The following is a 24,183-nucleotide window of genomic DNA, read 5'->3' as shown; positions in this document are numbered from 1 at the left end:
ATTTTAATCACCTTACATGGACCTACCTACAGATCACATATGATATATGGATGTGTCTTTCAACCTACAAACAGAACAATGTTAGTTATTTTAATGTGATATAACTTTGCTTTAAAACTTAGTGATGATTAGCTTCACTTGTCGCGGTTCAGGTACATAATGAAGATAGTTTTAAAACTTTTCACATTTGAATACCTTGCAGTAGGGCTGTCAAGTTAAAATTCGAGTTTCGAATATTCATCGATTTTTTTTTTAAAATAAAAATCCATATTCGAATGCAAAAACGACACACTCGAATTTTAGGTTTGCGTGTGGTGTACAAGATGCGATGATGTCGTTGTTGCGTCTAATGTTTTAGTTAGATGATCCAGTTGACCCCACTGATCTTTACATCAGAAACATTGCAGAAATATAGAAGCTCAACGCTGAGAAGATATTGGTTACGTCAAAACCGTAACCAAGCTTCTCACATCAGGTTCACACCATAGACTCACACACACAGAATGCGTTTTCTGCACTGCTTTTCCATTGTTGTCTATGTAAACAAGCGCTAGTCTGAGATCTTTTGACCGTTGCACTCGCGATACCATTGTTTATGCAATTTACGAAATTATATTTGATTTATAAACGTTAGTTTAAACTTCATACTTTTTTATTGAGTCATGTTGTTTCATTGCTTTGAATAAACATTTAATGCGGTGCATTAATATTTTGCTCATTGCGCCCTCTTGTGGCTTCAGGAGACAAGCCAAAGCTTTTTTCCCCTAACTGAAATTATGCACTTTAATTTAGTTTTTCAGCCATTTTGATAACCCTACCTTGCAGAGTTATAATGAAATAATTTACTCGGAGTTCTGTGTGTAAAATGAGTTCACATATCGGGCCAGTGGCGCAATGGATAACGCGTCTGACTACGGATCAGAAGATTCTAGGTTCGACTCCTGGCTGGCTCGGTTCTTTTGAACTTCGATTCTCGAGTTCGTTTGCGCCGTTTTTAAACAGGTTTTTCCAACAAACAGTTTACAGGGCGCACATAAACTGTATGTGAAAATTCAGATTAATCTGAGTCACTTCAGCATGTCATAAAAACTATCTTTAGAACTCGACTGAAATGATTCCTTTTCATTTGAATACATTTTGTCGAATACGCCACTGTTTTGTTTATCTTCCGAAAATAAAAACGTCAAAGCTTTTAGAAAAAACAGACAAACATATGATTTAACATCCAGCACCAAGAGTAGCCTAAAGAGTAGAGTTAAAGAGAAAGAGCTAAAGTGTAACTAAAATGATCTAAAATCCTCCGAAATCATTATTTCAGTTTTTTTTTTTTTTTTTTTTAATTTGCATTCTTTACAGAACCAGTTTTCGGTTGTATTGCAAATATCCAAAGTTTACACTCCGAGCTCAGCCAAACACAAAACATTTTTACAAACTTGTACAAATAAAAAATATCTCTCAGGTTGTGCAAAGCAGTGAACCGCACTGCCCTCTCGCGGCATGTCCATGCAACTATCCAACGTATTTACCTGAACTAAATCAAAAGAAATATTTTTACATGAAGTTTCCCATATGTCACGTTATTCAGGCGCCAATAGTGCAGCTCATTCCAGCAGGAGAGTTATTCTATGAAAAAGATGCATTTTACAGACATGACTTTTAACTTTCTGATTAGAAATGCCGCGAGAGGGCAGTAGACTTGTACTCTTTAAATGCCATATGGCTTAAGTTAAAAACTCGGTTTAGGTCACCTTTTACCTCTTTTTTCAGCGTAGTTCAGTCAGTTTAGCAAATGATTTTTGTTGGCCTGTATGCTTTTTTCTTGAAGATAACAAGAAGCGAAAGAATTCGTATTCAGCCAAAGAAGCAGTTCGCATGAGTTGTAGACTTCTTTTTTAAATGATATGAACGAATGTGTATATTTTTGCTACGCATTTATGCGAGCATCCATGCTTGACTTTATTAGCGCCCGCAAAATGTAGGTTCGAGAATCGAAGTTCAAAAGAACCGAGCCAGCCAGGAGTCGAACCTAGAATCTTCTGATCCGTAGTCAGACGCGTTATCCATTGCGCCACTGGCCCGATATAAAACTAATATCGAAGTACACTAATTCAAAATTAAAAATTTACAAACATCAACATTCATATTTAATATATAAATTACATTAAGTCATATGTACAAGTAGTAAAAATAATATATGTAGTTTATTTAGCGGAATCAACTGTTTGCAATCATTTAAATCTTCAATCTTACAGACATAGACCAATTTGCTTAACAAAAAAACAAAAAAAAAAGAGTTTATATTTAACAGATACTTTTTGATTGAATATCAATTATAACCCATTATCGATTCGATAAAACACGTTTTAAGGTTGTTAATATCAAAACGATTCAGTAAATGGCACCGAGTGTCAACTTTAGTCTCCACATGTTCAGAGAAGCACATGGACTGAGGATTTCTGCTCAATAATCATGGCAACATCGATACACGAGACAGTCCTCGTTGGAATATGTGATGGAGTTATTGACAAGAAGATAAACACATCTTATTGCACAAACAAAATCGGAGACAGACCGGTAAAGGAAACGTAATTTGTACATATACTAGCTAAAGGATTGTATCATGCTAAAGGCTAAAGACTCTGTTTGACAGCTACGTAATTATCTCGAAGTTAATAAAATTCCTCATGTAGACAGAAAATATCTTTGACATATTAATATCTTTAAATCAGGTTTCTTTACTTGTTTAAGTAAACATTGAAATTGTAGCTTTTTAAAGTGCTTAAAATCAGGCAGGCTATCGTTAGCCAGTTAGCTAACTGTGGGGCTACTAACTCGCTCATGTAAGATAAATCTCGGTTATTACAAATGACTTTGAGGTATTTGAAATTTGTTTTACAACGACGTAATTTAAAATTTCTCACACAGCTGTCATAAAATAATTTTAATCGTGTGTTGAATCAGATCATCGGTATACTGAGAGTTCCCGTATGTGCGACTATGTTTTGTATCGGGCCAGTGGCGCAATGGATAACGCGTCTGACTACGGATCAGAAGATTCTAGGTTCGACTCCTGGCTGGCTCGGTTCTTTTGAACTTCGAATTCGTTTGTCTTCGAAACCGATATATTCCAATATGCAGATTAATAAATGGGAGCGAATGCGCGATACAGCTGATTCTATTTTTTTTTTTTGCCAAGTCACCACATGTTCAGAGAAGCACGTAGACTGGCAAAAAATTAAAATGGAATAAAATAAAAAGTTTCATAGCATTTCTCAGAGAACATTAATATAATATATAACATCAATATATGTTTTGTCATATATGCCTGGCAAAAAAAAGCATTAGTTTTTGCAGATAGTTATGCATAGTTATTCATTATATATATATATATATATATATATATATATATATATATATATATATATATATATATATATATATATATATATATATATATATACATACACATTTTTTTATTACTATTATTATTATTTTTTATTCATATTTATATTAATTGAATTTTAATTTTAATAGGACCTGCTTCCAATAATCACTCTCCAGTATCCCATATGCCGTCTGTGTCAAAGAGGCCTGTCTCATGTTGTGCAAGTCTACTGCCCCCTTGCGGCGTCTCCGTATCACAGAACCATCAATGTATTTGCCTGCACCAATCCACAGTGCTGTGGCAAATCAGAAAGGTAACGTCTTGTCATTTTAGATTAGGCCATTTTCATATCTGATGTGTTCTGTTTCTATTACTATTGCTTGAAACATTTTATTTTCTGATATTCTGAACATGTCGCCTCTGTTTATACCTAGTTGGATCGTCCTGCGTTCTCAGTGCTTGGATGACGACATCAAAGGAAGACAACACAACAAAACCACAACAATTACAGAATCTGCAATGTCCAGAACAGACTGGTGTGATGAAGCTGATGATTGGGGGATGGACGATGAAGAGCAAGCGAATGTGGCTGAAAGCAGTGTACAACTGCCAAATGACAGTGTTTGTGAAGGAACTGATGTCAGCAGCAAATTTCAGGACCTGTGCATTGATGGAGGTGTGGATCAGCAAAGTGCCATCCAACCCACCGATGTGCCCATTTTCCAGGCATTCTACATAAGCGTTATGGAGGAAACAGACTTGGATGGATTTCATGATACGGATCATGAAAACGAACTGCTTAGAGAGTATGAGGAAAGGGAAGGAGTGATTGTTGGGGAGACTCGAAGGTGAGGATTGGTTCTACAATCTGTGTTGAGGAAAGTTACAACCTGAATATTACAACCAGGACCATGTTCACATATGGCTTCTTTTTTGCATGATAGAGCTTTAGTTGGCATCTGCAGATGGCACGGCGGATTGTGTTTACCGCAAGTGGTTTCTGGAAGTATTCCTATTCTGAATCTTTTGATGATGTTATGCAGTGTAGATGATAAGATTTGCAAAGCTTTTGCAATTTGACGTTGAGGAACATTGTTTTCCACAATATTCTACAAATTAAGTTTCTACTAACTTAATTAGTAGATAGATGTTCTCCCAGCTGAATCTTTGCAAAATGTCTTGCTTTTTCAGCCATTTGTTGCCCCTGTGCCAACTTTTTTGAGACCTGTAGCAGGCATCAAATTTGAAATTAGCTCATTTAGTGTATAATATAATGTAATATAATATTGTAGGCTATAATACATTATTCTTTTTATTAGAGGGGGTGCATGCTACCTCCCTGAAATGAGTTTTTGCAGGGTGGGATGTCCTGTTAAAGTGAAAACCAATGTACATTGTACATTACTTGTAAAATGTACATAACCTCTTGGTTATCTCATTTGGCAGTCACACTCAGGATCTTCGCAATCAAAACCCCTGAAATCTTCTTTTTTTTCCTCCCAGTAAAATCAATGTAATTACATTGTAATCCTTTTTATATTTAATATTTGGCATGTTTGTAAAGTAATGTGTTACTTTACTTGTTACATCAAAAGTAATCTGATTACATAATGCATGTTACTTGTAATGTCTTGCACTGTCTACTGCCTTTTCACTGGATCTCTGACATAAAATCTCTGAATAAAAGTGTAATGAATGTTACACTACATGGCTAAATGTATATAAACCTCTCCTTAAATTGTCTTTTAGTCATGTAACAAATCATTTTCTATACTTTTTTTAGTTGTGCAGGTGGGGACGCTCAGGAGGAATATGAGAAGGCCACAGTCAAGCATGGAGATGAAGTGTTCACCAGTTTCATGAAGAAAATATCTCTTTGTCCTGAACAAGTGTTACGGTGATTGTATATTTTTATATTGATGTTCAGTTAAAAAAAATGCTCCACTGTGACTAACATAGTTGCACATAGGGTGTGCAAAGGGTTGCACAATAATTTAAAATTCCCAGTCAGGAAAGCTTTGTCTGATTAATGAATAAATTACTCTTTCAAACTCATCCTTTTTAATGAGCCAGTCAGAAAGATTCAGAAAAAAGCCTTAAAATCCTGTCTGGATTTAACTAATCACCAAGATTTGTCAGAGGAGGAGTTGAAAACAGAGCAGTCCAGTCTGACCGTTTCTGTCGGTTCCTTCACAGAACCGCAAGCCATTCTTTTGGTCATTTCCAATTCTAAATGAACTTAGAACCATTACTGTAATAATAATTCAAGGAGCATCTTAATTTTTTTTAATCCTGAGCCCTGGAGCATTGTATTAGGGGCCATTTGTACAAATGTTTGTTAAAAGGGACCTATTGTGCCCCTTTTTACAAGATGTAATATAAGTCTCAGTTGTCCCCAGAACGTGTCTGTGAAATTTCAGCTCAAAATACCCCACAGATCATTTATTACACCATGTTGTAAATGCCCATTTTTGAGTGGAAGAAAAAACAAGCTGTTTTTGTGCATGTATCATGTATCTAACCCTAGGATTATTCAGGTAGGGTAAGGAAAGTCAAATCTAGCCTAAACCATAAGATACTCACCCACCAGCAGGTTGAAGTCCTTCAGGAATGACGTAGAACCTTGTGGTTGTTCTTTGTCGAGGCTCAGTTTGTAGTTATAAGTAAAGTCTCACAGAAGGCAAAGCAAACGTAACAATAAAATATCTCTTTTATTGATTACAATACAAAGCAGTTAATGCAAAATAAAACAAAAAAAACTTAAATCAGCTTAAGCTAAAAAGCTCTATATCCTAGCTTTACCCAGCAATATTGGAGATGCTGTTAAGCGCCCCTCGTTATGGTATCAGATGTCCTTCTACGCTTAACTCAGGCAGCATCTGAGGAGGCCTTTTACTCCTTAGACTTTTATACTAATTTTTGGGACACTCCAACTTCATATTACTCATCAATTGATCAATCTCTATGATCCAATCTTACTGCTGTAAAAAAAACCTAACTTTCACAACTGTTGCTTAGTCATCTTATCCTATAACAAGCAAAGGAAGTATTGCAGTTACTTAATTTCATAATCATTCAAGCATTCAAGCATATATGGCCTTAACTTAAAAGCAAGCAAATAAAAACATTGAAACAGGTAAATAGCAATATCAACAACATCCATAACAATCTTTAAATGCAAATGAACTGCTGCTCCCTGCCCCACTTTACAGAAGAGGGTGGAACCTGTACAGCTCGTGCTTCTCTGCCAAAAACACGCAAAACATGCAAAACAACGTCCATGTTTACATAGAAAAACACTGGAAAACTACCAGTGTTTTCTACATAAGAAAATGTGAACATTCATTGTATTATACACCCAATAGTTTAATTTTGTACTCATGTTTTAATCAAATGTGTTACATCTCACCTTATAGATACAGTTGGAGTGGATCACCTCTATTTATAACAGAGCCGCCTTCCAATGTTAATCAGATGGTGCCATTCTGTGGTCACTGCAGCAGCCCGAGAGTTTTCGAATTTCAGCTCATGCCTGCATTGGTCAGTTTACTCAGTAGTGCAGGCACAAATTTAGGTAAGTATGGATGTTTTTAAAATATATTCTTAAAAACCAAATGTTTGAATTCTTTGTCATTAAATTGATTGCAAATTTATTTACACGAAAATGTGAGATGATTTTTTTATTTTTTATTTTTTATTTTTTTATTATGCAAAACAGACAATTACAATAATTACAGAAAACAAATTAAATGCAGAAAACAAATACAAAGACCAACAAAACATACATAACACTACAATTTGGGTGTGTTTGTGTGTGTGAATGTAAGTGTAACTGGGTGTGGTAGTGGAAATATATATGAATATATATGACAATAATAATGATGAAGAGGGTAATAGTATCACACAAGAGGAGAAAAAAACAGAAAAAGAAAAAAAAAAAAAACGATAAATGAGGGATGAGAAAGATGACAAAAGTAACAGTAATAGCAATATTAATAATAATAATAACAATAATAATAATGATAAATCCAATTAATAAGAAATGACAAATAGTAATAATAGTATTAGCAGTAGTAGTAATGATAAACATATTAACGAATATACTCATTTCATCCGGAATGAGGGGGGAGGTTAAAGGATCAGGAAGAGGACAAATAAGATAATAGTAGCAGTAGTAATAGCAATAATAATAATAATAATAATAATAATAATAATAATAATAATAATATTGATACAGCCATTGATAGTAATGATAATAGTAGTAATTATAATAGCAATAATAATAATAATAATAATAATGGAAATATTGATACAACTATTAATAATAAGGTTTTATAAAGCTGCCTCTGACACCCCTCATGGCCATGGGATAGAATAGACCCCCGCCAGCGTCATGTTGCAATAGGCTATCAAGGTGAGGTGCTGCGAGGGCCAGGGTCCCAAACTCCATACTCAAATGTGAGATGATTTAGAACTCAAATCAATATTTCATGTCTGTTTATTGATCTATTTTGGTAAGCAGTCATGAAATACAGTATAATGCAATGTACAGTCTGACAGTAATTATCTCAAACTATCCCTCTGATACAAGACTGATCACCCTTTTTTAGGATGTATTTTGCAATAATGAATGGCTAAACTGTGCATTACGTCTTACTTGTTATTTTTTTACTGTTTGTAGTGTAAGATCTGATTTGTTTTTGTCTTCTCAGACATTTCACTGGAGTTCGGAACAGTTCTGGTTTACACTTGCAGAAACAGTTGTTGGAAATCTGGATCAGTGGTTCCAGTGGAAGAATTTCTTTTTGTCCAGCCCGATCCTGACCAAAAGCTCTTCAAATGATATTGTTTATCATCAATAAAGATAATTTATTAATAGACCTTCATCTTGTGATTTATTATTTAATATATACAGTAGTGGCTGGCCTAGGAAAATTGACATCTTCACCCTTTATTCAAATATTATTATAAAAAATAATTGTTGAAGATTTTGTAAGCATATTGTAGTTGTACTTTGAGTCCATCGTTTGTTTGAGTCCAACGCAGTGAAACAGGCCAAATTATGCTGACATAATTTTTGCACAGGCTGACTTACAAAGAAATTATAAACACACAAAAACGATAGAATCAATGAAATATCAGTAACTGATTATGTTGAAATCATTGTATGCTTTTTCCTGTGAGCTTTTTGTTTTCCTATGCATTTCTTAAACAAACATGTACAGGAGGCAAACACATTATGGCCATTTTCCAGGATGACAATGTCGAGATTCATCAGGCTCAAATGGTGAAAGAATGGTTGTGGGGGAGCATGAAGAATCATTTTCACACATGAATTGGCACCTCTGAGTCCAGACCTTACAATTCACTAAAAGTCTTTGGGATGTGCTGGAGTAGACTTTACAGAGTGCTCACCTCTTGCATTGTCAATACAAGATCTTGACCAAAACTGTATGCACCTCTTGATGGAAATAAATGTGATGTTGTTTCCAAGGGGTGCATCAATTTTTGAGAAAAAATAAAATCTGTAACTGTATCGTTTGACTTTTTTTACCAAATAATTTTGTCTCATAAATACATAACCTAGTTTAGAGTTTTGTTCTTCATTACTTAACATGAACTAACAATGAACAGTATTTTTTTTTAAAGATTAACGAAGGTTAATACATACTGTAAAAAATGTATTGCTGGTTGTTAGTTAATGTTAGTTTATGCATTGACTTTATTGAAGTATTACTAATATAATATTTAATATAGTTATTATGTAAGTTTAGAGGGATCTGAGGAAACGTAATTCTGAAACTGTCAGTACTCTAGCCCCTTTAATTTGATAGTACTGAATGATTACTATATTCATGTACAATGATGATTAATATTTAAGAATAGATGGATGGATGCATAAATGTGTTTTGGATGAAAGTAAAGACATTATGGAATTATATTGTTATGGATGAATGAACATGTATGATTTGTTATTGTGCATGTGCAAAAAGTCATGGTACATGCAAATAATATAGTTTTCTCCCAAAAATGTATATAATTTGGGCGCAAATACTTATGCAGAAGTAAAAACATAACCTTTAAAACTTTAAAACACTTTTATTTCTTAATAATTTTGCTCTGTTTTGGTTCGTCCTAGAACGGCTACGGTACTGTACTGAACAACGCTGCCACCTACTGAGCGCATGCGCAGTGAGAACAGCGAGCGGCGTTCAATGATCAGGCTTTTCTCTCGCGAGGAAGGACGCCATTATCGGAATCCTCACAAACAACACGAGAATTCATCATTCACACGGTAATATAAACCATTCTGACACGCGACACCTCCAGCTCTCCGCGCGCTTCAAGATATGGCGCTGTGCATTAAAGAAATACACGTTATTCTGCTGTTTTCGTGTCAACTGTGTCTTGCGTGCTATGAAGGGCACAAATGAGGCCTAGATGCGTTTCATTGCTGTTGTTTTGAGCTGTTCGTTAGCAGGCGCGAGCTAGCATGCTACAGAGCAGGTTAGCTGCAGTGTGCTAACTGGATTAAAGCACTGGGCCTATTATTAAATTGTTCAAAGCTTTGCGACTTTCAAAGAGTGTTTTGTTATTTTTCTTATGGTCCGGGAGCGTCATTATTTTTTGTTTGTTCAAACACTGCTTAAACGGTTTAACTTAATTATGTCTTGTAACATAGTTATAATCTCAGCAGCATATTTCATATTAATAACAGAATCGTGCATATAACTGTTACATCTTAAAAGATCCACGATATGGACATATTTTAGGACACGTACTATGGTAATATCAAGTTTTGGTACCATGGTAACTGTTAATTCCTTCATGAGTTTGTGTATTGTGTAAATATTATTGCATTTAAACGTGGCAATCCATGCTTAGAAAAAGGTACCATGGTACTACCCTGTATTTTGGACATATGAATATCATGTAAATAATACCTGGTGCATGAATTTCAAAGTGCCATGGTATTACTATCTTATACCAACTTTATTATTAACACAATATTAAATGACTGTACTATGGTACCATGGTATTTTTTTACTACTGCAGCGACTGTTCAGAATAGCCGTTAAGTTCATTTTAAACATGTTCCTGGACAACTGAAGGTCTTTTAAGATATACATATACATACATATTTTTGATTTAGTGGTAGGCAAGTACTTTCTCAAAAATTGACGCACCCCTTGGAAATAACATCACAACATTTATTTCCATCAAGAGGTGCATACATTTTTGGTCAAGATCTTGTATTGACAATGCAAGAGGTGAGCACTCTAAAGTTTACTCCAGCATATCCCAAAAATATTAAATATTATATTAGTAATACTTCAATAAAGTCAACATTAACTAACAACCAGCAATACATTTTATACAGTATGTATTAATCTTCGTTAATCTTTTAAAATAAATACTGTTCATTGTTAGTTCATGTTGGCTCAGGTCCATTAATTAACATTAACAGATACAACTTTTGATTTTAATAAAGTACCGTAATGTTGAAATTAGTATTAAGTAAGGTTAATAAATGCTTTAGAAGTTGCCTATTTATCATTGTTAGTTCATGTTAAGTAGTGAAGGACAAAACTCTAAACTAGGTTATGTATTTATGCGACAAAATTATTTGGTAAAAAAAGTCAAACGATACAGTTACAGGTTTTATTTTTTTCTCAAAAATTGATGCACCCCTTGGAAATAACATCATTTTATCATTTACCATTAACATCATTTATTTTACATTCCATCAAGAGGTGCATATATTTTTGGTCAAGATCTTATATTGACAATGCAAGAGGTGAGCACTCTGTAAAGTCTACTCCAGCACATCCCAAAGACTTAGTGAATTTAAGGTCTGGACTCAGAGGTGCCAATTCATGTGTGAAAATGATTCTTCATGCTCCCCCACAACCATTCTTTCACCATTTGAGCCTGATGAATCTCAACATTGTCATCCTGGAATATGGCCATGATATGTCTGCCTACATGTTTGTTTAAGAAATGAAAAGCTACACACTCCATCAATTAGGGTTAGAATAACTGTTGCCAAACATGTAACATGCTAGAAACATAATCACTGCAATAATGATCCAGTCATAGACTCATAGCATTTGCCTATTTAAATCTAAACAGCGACACTTTTTTTGGCCGGGCAGTGTCTATTATATTAAATTTCTTTAATTCCAAACTCTATATAGAGTTTTGCTCGAAATAAGTAAATTATATATTACAATTATAAATTATTGCGTTAATTTATTTATATATATATATATATATATATATATATATATATGTGTGTGTGTATGTATGTATATATATATATATATATATATATATATATATATATATATATATATATATATAAGGAATGTATGTATGAATAATTGGAGTAATATATAGAAATTCACTGATCAAAAAGTGTAAGGATCCTGAGCAATTTAAAAATGAAATGTCTTTCTTAAAGATGCTACTAGTAGGAATAGATACCAGGCACTAATTTATCACATTTTATTATTATTATTATTATTATTATTATTATTATTGTTGTTACATAACAGTTATCATTATTAAAATGTGTATTAAATATTTATTAAGTATTATTTTATTGTATTCATTTATTATTTGTTAAAATCTTTGTTATATTATAAGTTATGAATTATTATTTCAATTAAATGTGCCTCTTCAAAAGAATTGCAATTCATTTCTTTTGTGAAAGGAAATATGTATAAAAAAAAAAAATGGAAAAAAACAAGTGAGGTCACCTTCAGTACCACATCCCCCCTCAGGGGGTCTCAGGTAACATTTTGGCATTTTTGTTTGTTCTGGAAGGACACAGCGTTGCTGCATATAAAAATCATTTATCATCTTTTGTTGGTTTAAATATAAATTTATATTAAAAACACTATCTTTGAAAATGAACAGTTTCTTTGAAAATTGATATTCCATCCCAAAATAATGTTAGCAAATTAATTACCAAGTACTTGATGTCAGTAATATTTTAGTATTGAGATTTTAGTATTGAATTTTCATGTTTATTCAGTTTTAGTTAAAGTTATTTTAGTACATCAAGGTAAACCGAATGAAAAAATGTTGCTTTGGAAACTAGATTAAATATACATTTGATTATATATTTTAATCAATGTTTATTTTGTTTCAGGTTACTTTTTTATGGTTTAGCTGATTGATATAACACAAGCAGCCCCCCGTTTATCAATGACATCTTTCTGAAATTCAGGTTTGAATGATGTCAGAGCAGGATTTGGTGGAGATAGTCCAGATCGCAGTGGCAGATTTGAATCATGAAGGACACCAAACAGGTGAGTCCTCCTCTAAATCAAAGAAACGTAGGTGTAATGGGTCATGCTGCTATGTGTTTTTTTACTGTGGTTTTATACTGTGTTTTTTTTTTTTTTTTTTTTTGATGAAACTAGATGTCCTGGAGAATAATGAAGACGCTGATCAACCAGGGAGGAAACGAGCAAGGATGGACATTAGTCAAGAAGCAACTATTAAGGTAGCATCTTAACATTGTCAATAGAGATGATCAGTCTGCTGCAGAATATATACAGCTTGTGTTCAGATGGACAAAAAACTTTTTTTTTCTTCTTCTGTATTTCTCTGACATTCCGCTTCCAGTCGATGCTGATATCTATCAGTCAGGCTATCTGCCAGCGGCTGGACAGTATGGAGGCTAAGCTGCAGGTTCTTGAGGCCACCTGTCGAGGTTTAGTTGAGAAGCTGGACACAGTGATGGGGAAAAACCAGTCGACGATCCAGGTACCCATGGTGTCAGGGTCCCCTTTTGGAGCCACTCAGACTTGCGACAAAGTACGCTGGTAAGTGGACGCTAGATGATGCCCAGATGTTTTATACAACAGTGTCTGGACTTTTTTTTTTTCCATTTACTGAAGATGTTTCGCCATTCATTAGAGTGGTTAATTCAAACCTGTTCACACAGAGCAACATTTTGACATTGATTTAACAAACGGAGGAAACACTTAGTGGCCAAGGTGGAAAAGGTGGAAAATAAAATAAAAATTGATATGAAACTTTCCTTAAAAAATAGACAGAATTTTGGAAGATTTTTAATCCACCCCAAAAAATAATCATCATGGCAAATTAGAAAAAAAATTCAGTAGTGGACTTTTTATTTTTATTATTAGGGATGCACATACATTAGTATTCTGTCCAAAAATGATAAGCTGATCATTTTTTTGTTTTTTTGTTTTGGCGAAAACTTGATTAAATATTAAAATTCTGTACTATTTTGTATAAATAAATAAATAAAAAATACAACACTAAAAACTAAAGTCAGTCATTTTAAATGCTGCAAATGAGTTTAGGAATTGTAACATTATAATATACAGTATGAAAAGTGGATATTTATTTTAAGATTTGCTAAAGATTACATTTAACAGCGTTATTAAATGATTCTGTTTTTTTTTAAGGTTAACATTAAATGAGTGTTAGATGACCGTAAAGGTAATCTAAATGTAAAAACAGAGAAAATTAGCTGCACAATTAAATATACAATTATCACTTTTAAAATAAGCCTTCAACATTAAATCTCTAGTATATTGAGCATCCTTATTTTTTATTATTGGAGCAAACTTTTTGTGTCACGACCAACCAGTTGAGAACCACTGATATGAAATTTTCATGTTTTATGAAGATAGTAACAGTGAGTCTTTGCTCTCAGTGTTGTTCCCCAGACAAACGTCATAGTGAGTGGAGACAGGCCAAAGACACGGGAGGAAACTTCACCACGTGCAACGGACTCTTTAGAGAACCTACTCAGCAAGTGAGTACAGATTTTGTTTTTATGCATAAATGAAATAGAAATATCTCCTGTGTATACAAATCTATATATGATGCATGCAAATATATAGAGAAGGTGGTTTCTAGATCTGTTGCTCAACTTCTCACCTTGAGGACAAGCTCTGTGTAATGGCGCTTTGTATTTTTGTTGCAGTACTGTGGGGCGAGGAAGACAGAAAACCATAGTGCTTAAGGTTCCAGTCCAGGAAGAGATTCAGGATGATCAGGAAAGCGGTTCTGAAACGAGCGATTCGGTGTCCAACAGCGGCCAGCCGTTATCTCAGAATACCAACAACGTAACACTCATCACTCTCAACTCAGAGGGTAAGATTCATTAATAGGTTATGTTTTGTCTTAAAATTTCCCTAATGATAATTACAGTGACATTAACGTATTCGGGTATGAAAAAACCGTTATGAAATGGTTTATAAAGGAAGTTTTGGCAAGACATATAGAAGGTTAAGTTTGCTGATTTCCAACCGGCTTTGTATTGTTACAGTGTCTGTAGTATATGTAAATGAATAATGTTTACTTGTTCTCAGAGTCACCTGGACAGAGAAATTCCTCTTTATTTGTCTTAAAAAGTCTGTTAAATGACGGAAAACACATAGAACACAGCAGACTTTTGACAGCTTCAGGGCTTTTGTGAAAACTATAGATGGTTCTTCTGCATTTTTGTATTCTTGACAGTCAGATCGACACAAAGTTATTAACAAAACAGAGTAGGAGCACCTGAGAGAGCATAACTGAAAATTGTATCACACTCTGTCTACTCTTTAAACAGCATTATGGTAAATGGAACACCATGGCAACAGCTTTCTTACTTGGATGCAACGGCATTTTGCTTCGGGTGAAACTGACAGAATGGCAGTTTTAGGGGTGGGCGATCTTCCCAAAATTTCACATCACGATGCCAAGATGGAAATTTTGACATTTTGTGTATATTTGACTGTAGCCAAAATCAAAACCGAAACTAATATTTGATTCAGTCAACACGCATGAAAGTCACATTAGAGACACATGATATAATTTGGCCAGTCAGCTCAGACATCTAGTAGGTGTTACGGTATGCTGGTGCAGAGATGAGGCAGATACGGATTTCCACAAACAATAGATGATCTTTAATAAACACAGGCAGAGTTCACCGAACATACACATTAACACAACAGAGAACGGACAAGGAGTGCAGGGAGTGAGTGTCATATAAAGGGAGTGCTAACAATAGAGTCCAGGTGCAGGTGATCCGTGATGATGGGGAGATGACGAGGGAAGTGAGTGCAGGTGTGGAGAACAGGAGGATCTTGGGAAATGGAGTCTAGGAGAACAAGGGATCTGTAACAGTACCTCCCCCTCCCGGTAGGCGCGTCCTCGCGCCGTAGATGTAACAACCGGGAGGGGGGTGGGCGCCCTGGAGACCTCAAGCCGGAGCAGGGGGAAGAGCAGACTGGAGTGGAGGTCTCCAGGGCGGGCTCAAACGCCATGGCGGGTCAGGGGCCGAAGGCAGCCATGGAGGGTCAGGGGCCGAAGGCAGCCATGGAGGGTCAGGGGCCGAAGGCAGCCATGGAGGGTCAGGGGCCGAAGGCAGCCATGGAGGGTCAGGGGCCGAAGGCAGCCATGGAGGGTCAGGGGCCGAAGGCAGCCATGGAGGGTCAGGGGCCGAAGGCAGCCATGGAGGGTCAGGGGCCGAAGGCAGCCATGGAGGGTCAGGGGCCGAAGGCAGCCATGGAGGGTCAGGGGCCGAAGGCAGCCATGGAGGGTCAGGGGCCGAAGGCAGCCATGGAGGGTCAGGGGCCGAAGGCAGCCATGGAGGGTCAGGGGCCGAAGGCAGCCATGGAGGGTCAGGGGCCGAAGGCAGCCATGGAGGGTCAGGGGCCGAAGGCAGCCATGGAGGGTCAGGGGCCGAAGGCAGCCATGGAGGGTCAGGGGCCGAAGGCAGCCATGGAGGGTCAGGGGCCGAAGGCAGCCATGGAGGGTCAGGGGCCGAAACCTTGAAGCCGTCGAGCCCAGGCGGCGCTGAAGGACCGGCGGGAGATGGCGGAATCCACGGCTCCGCCGACCGAAGCGCAGCCGGGGCTCCAGAAAGCCGCAGTAGAAGGCAGACGACATACAACAAAGTGAACACCGGGGAGAGTGAGGAGGCCAACTGGAACTGAGGGACGGAGGGACGGAGCAGAGACGGAGGAGTGCAGTCCAGAAGTGAGGGCAGGCTGACGAAGGAACAAGGTGTGAACGGGGGCAGGATGGAGACTGGTGAGACTAGTGGACTGATGGGCCATGGTGGAGACGAGGGAGGTTGGAGCCAGGGTGTAGGTAATCGCCCAGAGGTCCGAGGTGGAGATCTGGGCGAAGGGGCTTGAGGTGGAGGTACAGTGCTGAGACATATGGACGGAGGCGGGAGAGGGAGGCAGGGAGGGGAAACAGTCTTTGGGCTGGAGAGTTCAAAAACACAGTTCATAGGAGCAGTTGGTTCGGCGGCGGCGGCTGGAGCGGCTGGCTCGGCGGCGGCGGCTGGAGCGGCTGGCTCGGCGGCGGCGGCTGGAGCGGCTGGCTCGGCGGCGGCGGCTGGAGCGGCTGGCTCGGCGCGGCGGCTGGAGCGGCTGGCTCGGCGGCGGCGGCTGGAGCGGCTGGCTCGGCGGCGGCGGCTGGAGCGGCTGGCTCGGCGGCGGCGGCTGGAGCGGCTGGCTCGGCGGCGGCGGCTGGAGCGGCTGGCTCGGCGGCGGCGGCTGGAGCGGCTGGCTCGGCGGCGGCGGCTGGAGCGGCTGGCTCGGCGGCGGCGGCTGGAGCGGCTGGCTCGGCGGCGGCGGCTGGAGCTGAGGGCTCGTAGGCGGCGGAGACTGGAGAACTTTGCTCGGCGGCGGAGACTGGAGAACTTTGCTCGGCGGCGGAGACTGGAGAACTTTGCTCGGCGGCGGAGACTGGAGAACTTTGCTCGGCGGCGGAGACTGGAGAACTTTGCTCGGCGGCGGAGACTGGAGAACTTTGCTCGGCGGCGGAGACTGGAGAACTTTGCTCGGCGGCGGAGACTGGAGAACTTTGCTCGGCGGCGGAGACTGGAGAACTTGGCTCGGCGGAGGAGACTGGAGAACTTGGCTCGGAGGAGACTGGAGAACTTGGCTCGGAGGAGACTGGAGAACTTGGCTCGGCGGAGACTGGAGAATTTGGCTCGGAGGAGACTGGAGAACCTGGCTCGGAGGAGACTGGGGTTGAGGGCCATTTCATCCCCTCAAATACAATTAAAATCCCCACAGGCACTGGAGCTGGCTCTGTGGGGACTGGAGCTGGCTCTGGAGATACTGGAGCTGGCTCTGGAGATACTGGAGCGGGCTCTGGAGATACTGGAGCGGGCTCTGGAGATACTGGAGCGGGCTCTGGAGATACTGGAGCGGGCTCTGGAGATACTGGAGCGGGCTCTGGAGATACTGGAGCGGGCTCTGGAGATACTGGAGCGGGCTCTGGAGATACTGGAGCGGGCTCTGGAGATACTGGAGCGGGCTCTGGAGACACTGGAGCGGGCTCTGGAGACCTTGGGGCCGCTTTCTTCCTCCTCCTCCGCTTACTGGGCCCAGTGGAGGAGTGTGGGTTCCGTGTGGGGCAGGTAGGGAGTTCGCTGGAGGGGTATGCGGAGGAAGACGGAGGTTGACTGACTGGCCCGGCCAGCCGTGTTTCTGGATGGACTGGAGACATACACTTATCCTGAACCTCATCCACGAAGAATTTGGAGCCATTTAACCACAAAATAAAATTGATTGTTTCGCTTAAGGAGAAACGATAATCAGGTTCATCAAAACGGATAGTGTTGTCGTCCAGTCCATCCAGAAACAGGGAGATTAAACATGCTTCAGGCCAGTCAGACAAGAAAGCAAGCTCAACGAACTCCTCCACATACCTCTCCAGCGAACGACCCACCTGAAGAAGCCCGATGAGTCGATCGCCAGTTGCCAGATGGGAGAGAGGCCTTGGAGGAGCAGGAGCCAGGGAGCTGGTGAAAGTCTCCATTCTGTGGAAATCCAAAGTTTTTTGGTCCGTTCTTCTGTTACGGTATGCTGGTGCAGAGATGAGGCAGATACGGATTTCCACAAACAATAGATGATCTTTAATAAACACAGGCAGAGTTCACCGAACATACACATTAACACAACAGAGAACGGACAAGGAGTGCAGGGAGTGAGTGTCATATAAAGGGAGTGCTAACAATAGAGTCCAGGTGCAGGTGATCCGTGATGATGGGGAGATGACGAGGGAAGTGAGTGCAGGTGTGGAGAACAGGAGGATCTTGGGAAATGGAGTCTAGGAGAACAAGGGATCTGTAACAGTAGGCACTCATTACTGTATTAAACATTACTACAAGGACATAAAAGATCACAATCTAGATCTACGATTCGCTTTAAAATGTAGATTGTGGACGTCTTCAAGATTGATCACAATATAAATTCGTCAGATTGCCCACCCCTAGGCAGTGTCTTTGTTTTTCTCCTGCATTTGGCCTAAAACACTGTGTTCATGGTCATTCAGTTTGAAATGTTAACTACAACCACAGAGGTTTTTTAGATTTTCTGTTGCGGCATTCTCTCCATATTTACGATTCTTTGCAGCCTTTAGCCACTGCCAACAACACAGTGGAAACTGAAAGTAACTCACTCCCACTAATAGTTTTCGCTATGAATTCTTGCACCTTGTAACATTACAAGTCAACACAATTATTACTAAAAACTTGTTAAGAACTATTTCCTACTAAAGGAAGGCAATATTTGACTCTGGCAAGCATATTCAGTTGGAGCAGACTGGGAGTGGCCTTGGACTGCAACATGTGGTAACAGGCAAAGTCTGTGTTGAAGTTTTCCTACCTAATTGGCAAAAGGGAAGACAACAGCCCATTTTCTCTGTTTTCTATAGTCAGGTAGCACCGATTTCATTTTTTTTCCCCTTTCTACTGCATAGGCAGCCAAGTTTGAAAGTGGAAAAGTCCATTCTGCCAGCATTTAAGTAACCCTTTAATGGACCCTTTTTTAGCATAGCCAGTAAGCATAGGCTGTGTCCGAAATCGCTCCCATACCCTTAGAAAGGGCACTATTTGAAGGGACAGCCATTTGTAGTGGTGTCCTAAACCATAGTGGACGTTATCGAGTGTACTCAGTCAATCCCATGATGCACCACAATAACAAGTGTGCTACCGATTTGTATACCCGTAATGCACTGTGTGAGTCGTGCGCCAAATAAATTTCCACGTCTGACCAGAAGATGGCGCCTGTATAAATTCCTTTTTAATTGATTATTAAATTGTTTAATTAAGGTTTATACATGTTAGTTTTCATGACAGAATCATACATTTTTTTTATTATTATTTATTTATTACTACTGGAGCTGTCAGTTTGCTGTTTCAACGATTATTAAACAGCAAGCACAAACTAAGCAAAAGTGGCAGTCCTTCCGGTGCACTCTGTGTCTGTATTCACTCACTCATTTTCATTCACTCCTTCAAGTGGACTATACTAATGTTGGGAACAGTGAATGAGGGTATAGGGTGGTGATTTCGAACACAGCTATAGTTATGTCCAAGCCATGATTTGCTATCTGCTAATCAGTTGCAGGTGTTATTAGGGGGCAAGGCATTCTCATTTTATAGAGAATTTGATTGGACAAAAACTGATGTAGTGCAGGATGTGTCATCAACCCTATTATTCTGTTTTCCAGAAGAGAAAGACTGTAATTTTTTAGTCTACTAAAAGCTAATTTTGTCAACATGAAGAAGTGCACTAGCATATAAAGTTCCTCAAAGCTAACACACATGAACTAAAAGCCACCAAAAATTCCAATTTTGATTTTATGGTGTCTTTAAAGGATATCATTTTTATAAGCCAATGGGAACCATTTGTTTTGAACTCAGCACAAACATGGCCTCACAAGAAGAGCAACAAATCTAAACAATTATTGAAAAGGTTTGAAGACATGGAAATCTTTGAAATGCATCTGCACAAATAAGATAATAGCATGTTTATAGTTTGCATGTGTTTTGATGTGTTTTGTCTGTCTGTGGGGGGGTGACATTTAAGCGTAGAAATGTAGCAGGGAAAAAAAATGTTATAAGTGCGAACAGAGAGCAACAGGCTTTGGTTAGTAATATCAGAGTGTACTTAACTAAAGCAGCATCTGATTAATAATATAAACATGTTTTTACTATCCACTAGTACTCCCTGGACACATTAAAAAAGTGTGTTACAACTACTCATGTGTCTTGTGTAAGCTGTCTGACCATCCGTGATTCAGGGATGTATCTTTGGTCTGGAGGAGGCCTGGGATTAAAGGGTTCGTTTTGATTGCTTAACTTCTGCTTTTGCTTTTCTTTTATTATTTGACTGGGTTGTTTTGGAGTGGCGTCTGGGTTAGCTTGGTTAGTTCAAAGACGTTCTCAGCTGTTTGTGATGATATTTAGTCAACAAATAGTACATTTCGTTCTTAAAAGACTTTGCTTTTGTTTGTGTTGTTTCCCCCCTGCTTTAACCTCATCCATGGTTTTGATGTAGTGGTATAATGTGTCATCCCTTTAATCTAGCAAACTGCACCATTTTTGACCATCTTTTTAAAAAGTGGCCGTTTTTACAGCTGTGTGATTGTAAGATTCACGGGGGGATGGGGGGGGGGGGGTTATTCAGTTCTGTGCTGTTCTATTATTTTAAAAGGTTGACAATTGTTTTCGCTACAATATTCTGAATTTTAAAAATATTTTTTGTGTTTTCACAATTTATATTAATTTTTTTAATTTTCTTTACATTTAGAAAGTATCTTCCATCTGAGCTACAGGATTCTGGATAAATTGAGAATCACAATTTGTTTTTGTTTCAAATAGAGATCATGATTCTAAACAGACAACTAAATAAAATTACGTAAATTGCTAGAGGTTTTGACAAAATATTAATTGCTGCTGTATATTTAATTTAATTAAATGTTTAATTAATTAGAATTAATATTTAAAAAAAATTTGGTATGAATGAATGAGTGATTCATAAATACTTCACTTGTGTTATTATTGAATGAATCAGCATTTTTGAACAAATCTCTTTAATGAATGATTCAGTGCCAAAAACATTTTTGACAGTCACTTTTCGCCAACTAGTGGTGTAACAGTGTAATCGATACAATCATTTTTAGAAGCGCCATGTTACTTTCAAAAGGGGATTTGCTCTATTTTGATCACTACTGTAGACATTGTTTATATCTGAACTATGCATTTTTATCCCAGTACTTCTGTTATAATGTGAATTATTGTAAGACAGAAATAACGATACTGTGTGGTTGAAAAGACTAAAACAGTTGTCATGTTTCATACCTAAACATGACAACTGCTCTCTCTGGGTCAAAATTCTAATAAAATATAAAATTACAAATATATGTGGCTATCTTATACAGCTGCCTGTGATTGAAAGATTCACAAGGGGATAAAATATTTTGTTATGGTAGAAATGTGTATTTGCTAGAAAATTACATTTTAACATCAAAATTACAAAAGCGTTTCACTACATCCATCTTGGGTTTATGAAAATGTAAATATATTATGCACATTATAATGTAAATATATAATCTACATATTAATTGTAAATGTTAATGGTCCACCTACTCATCAACTTGCCTCTTGACCTGACACAATTTACTCCCTAACATAATTTTTACACTCACGCTTTGACAAGACACAGGAGCCCACATCCATGATAAACCCTAACCGACTGGCAAATAAATCCTGCCAGCTATTGCCAAAGCAATGTTTGGCATGTACTACACATACAAATATTTAACAGAAATGCCAACTAAAATAATTTCTGAGATAAAATATGCCACAATATTTTTTCTTGAAACACTCACGATGAGAACGCATTCCTGGATATGTAATATTTCGGTTCTTAGTGTGAAGAATAAATTTGATGGTCTTACTGTCAAAGTTCAATCAACATTTTCACAAATTTTTGTCCAAATAAAGACAGCATCTCTTTCCTAAATGGTCTTAACCAGTAATGCTCTTGTGAAGTGTGTTTGGTGAGCAGTAATCGCCAGCAGGGGACACTCTTGCATTTGCTCTGAGCGTTTGGAGTGTGCTGAGAATTCAGGTCTGCAACCTCCAGAGGCTTTGAGGTGCATGTTCTCACACCCTCCACAAATATTTGGGATTATTGGTCAACTAATATTGAAAACAATGGGTGATGTTACATTTTTTTTTCCCCACTCCCAATCCTGAATATATTCTTATGACGTTGTGATGAATTTTGTTTTTATTATCTACCACAGTGATGAAATTATTATTATTATTATTATTATTTTTTTTTTTTTTTTTTGCCAAATATCAAATTTTGTAATATAATAAAAGACTCATTTGCAAGGGTCCACCTTCCAAAAATTTATAGGCAGCTACATATTTTCATGTGTAAATACATTTATACTGTGTGAGAAATATTGTAAGGGTGATTTAAGGACAGCATGTTTCCAAAGTTAAATAATTGGCATTTATATTCAAATTATTAAAATATAATCTGGGAAAAAAATTAAGTAAATAATTAAAGAATTTTGTGTATCCTTTTTATCCATTATTCGCAGTGTTATTTTAGTATTATTAATATATCTGCTTTTATTTTTATTTTCAGTTTTTTCATTTTTATTTTATTTTAAGTTTTAGTATTTTTCATGTACTTTTGGAATTATTATTTTCTTTCTTATTTCTATTTAGCTTTATTTTTGTTTTAGTAATTTTAGCATTTATTTTATTTTATTCCAATTTTTGTTTTTCAAAAAAATGAAAAAAAATAATCATATTTTATTTTATTTCATCCTTATGTCAGTTACCGAAAATGATTTTTAATTCTTTTAGCTTTAGTTAACAAAAATAACAATGATTATTTAAATAATAAGAACAGAAGAGAAATATTTTCATTTAAAAAGCTGAAGGTGACAGTGGCAAAGTAAAATTTCTTAGAAAGACAAAACACTAAAAGATACATTTTGATCTATAGAATAAAATATTTGTGATTAATTTCACAATTTCCAAACACACTTTAGAAAGCAATTAACTTCATATTGACTAAATGTGTTACAGTTGTTACTTGAAATATATATAATTGATATTAACACTTATTGCATATGCCTTCTAGCACCTCCTTTGTGTCCCCTGTTGGTCCCCGGACCCCAGTTTCAAAACCCCTGGTCTAGATTAGTTCAGAAGCATCATGCTCAGATACATAAAATTAAAGTTATGCGCTAAGTTATGCATGTTTTTCTCATGTTTTATCCCATTCTCGTGTTTTATCCCATTCAAGGCCCCATGTGAGCTGCTGGTCCACATCAAAAAAAATAGTGTCATATTAGTTTCCATTGAGTTATTAATATTCAGCATCCTCTCTTTTTGACAAAAAACTTCATAGTTACATAATTCTTATGAATTGCAGTGGCAAGTTACTTGTTGAAAGGGAATACTGTGTACATTTGTAAAAACGTTTTTATAATGCCAACGTACATCTTTTTCTTTTCTCCATAGAGGACTATCCAACAGGAACGTGGCTTGGTGACGAGAACAACCCTGAGATGCGCGTACGCTGCCCAGTATCTCAAGCAGACATGTTGCACATTAGCACCAACTGTCGCACGGCAGAGAAAATGGCCCTGACGCTGCTGGACTACCTGTTCCACCGTGAGGTGCAGGCCGTTTCCAACCTTTCCGGCCAGGGCAAGCATGGCAAGAAACAGCTGGACCCTCTCATGATCTACGGCATTCGATGTAAGTCCAGTAAAAGACCCCCATAATAACAAAATAAGTATGATTTTCAGTCTTGTCGAATAATTAACAATTCTTCATGTTGTCGTATGAGCAGCCTGTCAATAACTATACAGATATTGGTCTTTTGTGCCTTACTTACAACATACTGCGTGTAAGTTGTATATTATATGTGTGATTCAGTAAAAAGAACTGGCTTGTAAGAGTCATTAACTTGAGAATCATATTA

At 37.7% G+C, this 24,183-nt stretch overlaps 3 protein-coding genes and 3 non-coding genes across 10 annotated transcripts in view; 4 read left to right on the top strand and 2 right to left on the bottom strand.

Moving 5' to 3' along the window:
• ces2b (carboxylesterase 2b) overlaps window positions 1–6,279 on the bottom strand; it is a 45,027-nt gene extending 38,748 nt beyond the window's left edge. Inside the window, exon 1 of one of the 3 annotated variants that reach the window (XM_067378817.1) lies at window positions 5,973–6,279. The gene's annotated coding sequence lies outside the window, so the exon portion shown is untranslated. Of the gene's footprint in view, window positions 1–5,968 lie in introns of all 3 variants that reach the window. The other 2 variants (XM_067378815.1, XM_067378818.1) reach the window with 2 other exon arrangements.
• Window positions 881–953, top strand: trnar-acg (transfer RNA arginine (anticodon ACG)). Its single transcript has one exon. It is a non-coding gene; the product is annotated as a tRNA-Arg (tRNA).
• On the bottom strand, window positions 2,006–2,078 carry trnar-acg (transfer RNA arginine (anticodon ACG)). The gene has a single exon. It is a non-coding gene; the product is annotated as a tRNA-Arg (tRNA).
• pdcd2l (programmed cell death 2-like) lies at window positions 2,084–8,250 on the top strand. The gene is made up of 6 exons (XM_067378824.1): window positions 2,084–2,574; window positions 3,535–3,698; window positions 3,820–4,233; window positions 5,169–5,282; window positions 6,802–6,959; window positions 8,098–8,250. The coding sequence occupies exons 1-6, from the start codon at window positions 2,470–2,472 to the stop codon at window positions 8,226–8,228; spliced, it is 1,086 nt and encodes a 361-aa protein (XP_067234925.1). The 5' UTR covers window positions 2,084–2,469; the 3' UTR covers window positions 8,229–8,250.
• Window positions 3,010–3,082, top strand: trnar-acg (transfer RNA arginine (anticodon ACG)). The gene has a single exon. It is a non-coding gene; the product is annotated as a tRNA-Arg (tRNA).
• A 1,334-nt stretch (window positions 8,251–9,584) lies between the features above and the next one.
• Window positions 9,585–24,183, top strand: part of banp (BTG3 associated nuclear protein) — a 56,016-nt gene continuing 41,417 nt past the window's right edge. For all 3 annotated transcript variants that reach the window (XM_067380244.1, XM_067380245.1, XM_067380243.1), the window contains exons 1-7: window positions 9,585–9,680; window positions 12,621–12,702; window positions 12,817–12,899; window positions 13,022–13,221; window positions 14,085–14,186; window positions 14,358–14,527; window positions 23,718–23,957. In XM_067380244.1, the coding sequence (XP_067236345.1) occupies window positions 12,627–12,702; window positions 12,817–12,899; window positions 13,022–13,221; window positions 14,085–14,186; window positions 14,358–14,527; window positions 23,718–23,957 (871 nt within the window). In that variant the 5' untranslated portion in view covers window positions 9,585–9,680; window positions 12,621–12,626. The remainder of the gene's footprint in view (window positions 9,681–12,620; window positions 12,703–12,816; window positions 12,900–13,021; window positions 13,222–14,084; window positions 14,187–14,357; window positions 14,528–23,717; window positions 23,958–24,183) is intronic.

This window comes from Chanodichthys erythropterus, chromosome 24 (genome assembly GCF_024489055.1).
Source record: "Chanodichthys erythropterus isolate Z2021 chromosome 24, ASM2448905v1, whole genome shotgun sequence".
NCBI classification, from domain to species: domain Eukaryota; kingdom Metazoa; phylum Chordata; class Actinopteri; order Cypriniformes; family Xenocyprididae; genus Chanodichthys; species Chanodichthys erythropterus.
This window is presented reverse-complemented; position numbering and strand designations above follow the sequence as displayed.